Below are 4,494 nucleotides of genomic sequence, written 5' to 3'. Positions count from 1 at the left end.
TTTACATCGCAAGCGCAATTGGTATGGGGTTTTATTCGGGGGTCGGAGATTATTTTATGGAAGAATTTTTAATATGTTTATAAGAGAGTATGGGCCTAAAGATTATTTTTGGCGCGACACATGTCTGTTTGAAAGGTCTCTTTACTGAAGGCGAAGGAGCGAGTGATGCCCTTTTTTACTCCGCTAAAATTGGGCTACGGGGGGGAAAAAAAAGAGCCCTTCGTTGATTTGATGAGAAACTTTTAACCTAAAATTTTTTTAGTTGACCCATGGCCCTTCAAAGGGGGGGGGAATTATAAGAGTAAAGGCCTCAGGTCCATAGTTCTTTCCTGTAACCCGGTGAAGGCCCCTTTTTTTCAATTCCCTTGTGGNTATATTGGGTGTTTGGGAGAACACGGGATATAATTCCGGTGGGGGGGAGGGACAAATGGGGGAATAAAAATGCGATTGGGAATCCAACGGGATTCGAGGAGGAAACAATACAAACGGCAAAGCTCCACAACCTTCAAGCAGGGGTTTGTGGACGCCCCAGACCGCCCCCAGTGGTTCCCCCCCTCCGGAAAATCCCCCCCCCTCCCTTCACCCCCCCTTCCTTTCACCCCGGGTACCCCCCCTCCCCTCACCCGGGGTGACCCCCCCCTCCCCTCACCCCGGGTACCCCCCCTCCCCTCACCCCGGGGTACCCCCCCTCCCCTCCCCCCGGGTACCCCCCCTCCCCTCACCCCGGGGTACCCCCCCTCCCCTCACCCCGGGTACCCCCCCTCCCCTCCCCCCGGGTACCCCCCCTCCCCTCACCCCGGGTACCCCCCCTCCCCTCACCCCGGGTACCCCCCCTCCTCCCGGCCCCCCCCCCACCTGGTACCGCTTCTCCTCGGGGTTGTACTCGAACATTGGGAAGTCCACCACCCACAACAACGAGTGGTCGCCGGGCTGATGTACGACATACACATACACACACAGGGTCATAGGATAAAGGGAGAGTATAGAGGTGAAGAGGCGGTCGGGTGGAAGGTGGAAGCCGATGTGCTGATGGGCGGCATGAGGGTTTGGTGTGTGTGTGTGGGGGGGGGGGGAAGACGAACCACGAACGAGTGAAGCTGCGGCCAGGGCAAGAGTGTACCAGACGTAGAACTGACCAAAAGGCGTTCCTGAAGTCGGCGCCCTCGGGATGACGTAGTGAAGAAGATGTCGGAAAACTACCTACCTAGCCGCCAAGACTAAATAAGCGCAGAAGAAAAGCAGTAAAGCCAAGCCATAAAGAAGTAATGCCAGGTGTAGAGGCGGCGGAAAAGTAGTAAAAACCTGCTGACGTGAAGCTGGAATAAAGTTTGCCGCCGGCCTGGCGGCGGCATTGACGAGGTTTGGCCAAGAACTGGCTGATAAGCTGGTAATAAGAAGCTGGTGATATGCAAGTGCTCCTCCCAACCCCCCAAAAAATCGCGCGACCGACCCGACCGACCCGACTATCCTAGTCCGGCTAGCCGACCGACGCAACGCGATAAACCGACAAAGCTCGAAAGTGGAAAATAGGGGGAGGCACCAAACTGGCCGGAGAGCGAGGGGGATGTTGTTACCCGGAGCGAGGCGGTTGTCGATCGAAGCGAACGCGATGAGAAGTGAGATGCCGGGCGGAGCACTGCGATCGGGATCGGGTCGAAATCCGCAATCAAGTGCCGTACGGCTGCTCCTAGCTCCCCGAACTCCTACCCTTTCCACCGGCACCACACCTCCCCCCCCGCGTTCCCCCTCTCCCTCCAACACAAACCCCGCCCCAGTAGCCCATCCCATCCCCACAACCCTCGCACACCTTGATAAGGCCCAGCTCCTTACCCAGCAGCTGTCGTACTCGGTCCAGGGCCCTATTCACCACATCTGTGGGACCGGCAGCCAGTAGCAGCAGGTCGCCCTGGCCCGGGGGTTGAAGAGGAGGTGTTTGTACGGCAGGAGGGAGAGGGGAGTGGGAAGGGAGAGAGAGAGAGAGAGCGGGGATGATAGGTTAGTGACTGGCGGGGAGAGGAGGTGAAGGATGGCGCCGCATTTAAATTCCCCAATACCCCGCCACGCCCCAGACACCCTCTTACCCCCCCCTCACACACACAGCCCCCAATGCCGCAGCCCTTCGGCGCGAGCCTTTCTATCCACCTCTTCCCTCCCTCATCCCCCCATACATGCATACACACACACTTGCCCCTCCCTAACCCGCAAACACCCACCCAAAACCCCCCACACCCACACCCACCCACCCACAACCACCCACACCCATCCATCCAACCCATCCGCTGCTCCTTACAGACCCCCTCCCCCCCACCACCAGCAGCTGCACCCGTCACCCACCCCACACACACCCGCCCAACCCCCCCACCGGTCCAGCCCCCGTCTCCCTTAGCAGCTGCTCCGCCTGCTGACCGCTCAGCCCCTCCTTGATGGCCTTAGCCGCGTCCAGAGAGCCGTCCGCACTCACGCGGATACTCGCGAGACCTGCTGAGCCTGGGGGGGGGACGAGGAGGAAGAGGGGTAGAGAGAGGGAAATATGTGCAAGAGAGAGTGTGTGTGTATGTAAAGGAGGTTAATCGCCCCATCCCCCCCTCTTTCCCCTTTCCGCCCCTGCTCTGCTGCCCCTCCCCCCGGCCCCCAACTCTCCCGCGCCGCCCGCCTCACCCGCCGCCACGGCCTCATTGGCGATATCCCCCCGGGGCTTGATCCGGGTGTTGCTGATGCGCTTTCCGTCGGGCACCCGGATGGCCTTCACCACCCCGCCGTCAGCTACCGCCCCGGAAAACACCCTGTACGACAGCAGTACACATGCAGTACCGTGTTGAGGGTTGGGTTTGAGGGGGGAGTAGAGAGAAAGGCTGCCTGACCGCTGGCCACACTCGGAAACGGGGCGGGGAGGTATTTCACCAAACCGACATGGACGGGGTTTTGGTCGGGGAACCTCCGAGTGTCATTCGGGGGCGACTTCAGGGAGGGTCCTCCACCCCTCTCCCGCTGTGTCGCTCACTCGACACACTTCCCCCCACCCCCCAACCCCACCCCCACCCGGACCTCCACCTACTTGAAGCCGCACTCCCGAACGACCTCGGACAGGTTGACAAACTCCAGACCGTATCGAAGGTCGGGTTTGTCACTGCCGTACTTGTCCATCGCCTCAGCGTACGACATCCGCCGGAAGGGCGTCGTCAGCGCCACACCCAGCAGCTGTTTTGGCGGTGGCGGGGTGCGGGCCGTTGATATCGGGAAGGTGGGAGGGAGGTTGCGCGAGGCCGGGGGTTTTGGATAACCCTAGAAGTCGGCAAGGGCAAGCACACAGCCAGCCTGGAAAGTATACTTGTTTGTTACCTGCTTAAATATCTGCGCCACCAGTTGCTCCATAAGGCCTTGGAGCGCCACATCGTCCATGAAGGCCACCTCCAAATCCAGTTGAGTGAACTCGGGCTGTCGGTCCGCACGCAGGTCCTCATCGCTGGGGTTGTGGGTCGGCAGGGGGAGGGGAGGGGGAGGGGTTGATAGATTTGGAAATGAATAATACCATTTCACAGATTATGCCGGAATCTAATTGCAACGCAATGCAGTCTTAGGCGCATATAGTCAGGTCATTCGCCCACCACACACACACATATACACACACATACACACGCACATGGCTTCACTTCGCCGCTATCTGCTTCCGAAATTGCCAAACTCCGCCCTCCCGCTCCCTCTGTGTGCGCAATGGCCTTTGCTGGGATGTCGGTCGACATCAGTGCTGTGGTTAGATGTAAAGTTATGAAAATGTCGCTCACACCCTACTTCGGTAAGAAGTCCGTAGAGCGGAAAACCACCACCACCACCACCTGGAATTACGTTGCTGCGGGAGCAAGAGCGCGCGACGTGTGGTGGCGGCGGCGGTTCTTTGAGCCCCAGCAGACTATCGGGGGGTACACGAATTCCCTTCCACGAGAAGTTGCCGCCATTTTTACGACACTTCTTAGGTAACAGAGCCCTTTGCCCTCCGACGCAACGCTGGACGTCAGCGTGCCGAGGACGACTATCTCTTTGGATTCCCCTCCTGCAGCAGATCTTCGCAACTTTGGACGTCAGCCAGCAGTCGGATTTCTTTCCGGACATTGCTTCACATATTCCCCCTCCCCTCCCCTCCCCTGCCCTCATCTCCCCTCCCCTGCCCCCACTCACCGAAAGCACCTGGCAATCTGGTAGTACCTGTCCATTCCCGCCACCATCAACATCTGCTTGAAGAGCTGGGGGGACTGCGGCAGGGCGTACCACTCCCCCGGCTGGACCCTGGAGAGGGGGGGGAAATGGAGGGGGGGGAGCGGCAGGGGGTTGTTATACACGGCAGCGGTGCCTCCACTTGCTGAGGCCGCCCACCTCCCCCAGCCGCCCACTCAGCTTTCATACACCCCGACTACACCCCCGCCCACTCTCCCACGCCACCTCTGCGCCCCCGGTCAACTGGGTCTACTGAACCGGCACTCACCCCCCTCCCCCCCTACC

At 59.8% G+C, this 4,494-nt stretch overlaps 1 protein-coding gene across 1 annotated transcript in view; it reads right to left on the bottom strand.

Moving 5' to 3' along the window:
* Nucleotides 1-4,494, bottom strand: part of VOLCADRAFT_58252 (uncharacterized protein) — a gene marked incomplete at both ends in the record, with an annotated part of 8,128 nt that overhangs the window by 1,850 nt on the left and 1,784 nt on the right. The window contains 7 exons of the mRNA XM_002948384.1: nucleotides 781-930; nucleotides 1,808-1,906; nucleotides 2,363-2,487; nucleotides 2,659-2,783; nucleotides 3,056-3,198; nucleotides 3,340-3,463; nucleotides 4,174-4,345. Coding sequence (XP_002948430.1) covers nucleotides 781-930; nucleotides 1,808-1,906; nucleotides 2,363-2,487; nucleotides 2,659-2,783; nucleotides 3,056-3,198; nucleotides 3,340-3,463; nucleotides 4,174-4,345 — 938 coding nt within the window. The remainder of the gene's footprint in view (nucleotides 1-780; nucleotides 931-1,807; nucleotides 1,907-2,362; nucleotides 2,488-2,658; nucleotides 2,784-3,055; nucleotides 3,199-3,339; nucleotides 3,464-4,173; nucleotides 4,346-4,494) is intronic.

The sequence above is a fragment of the Volvox carteri genome, assembly GCF_000143455.1.
Source record: "Volvox carteri f. nagariensis unplaced genomic scaffold VOLCAscaffold_10, whole genome shotgun sequence".
NCBI classification, from domain to species: domain Eukaryota; kingdom Viridiplantae; phylum Chlorophyta; class Chlorophyceae; order Chlamydomonadales; family Volvocaceae; genus Volvox; species Volvox carteri.
Note: the sequence above shows the minus strand (reverse complement) of the source record. Positions and strands in the feature narration are given on the sequence as shown.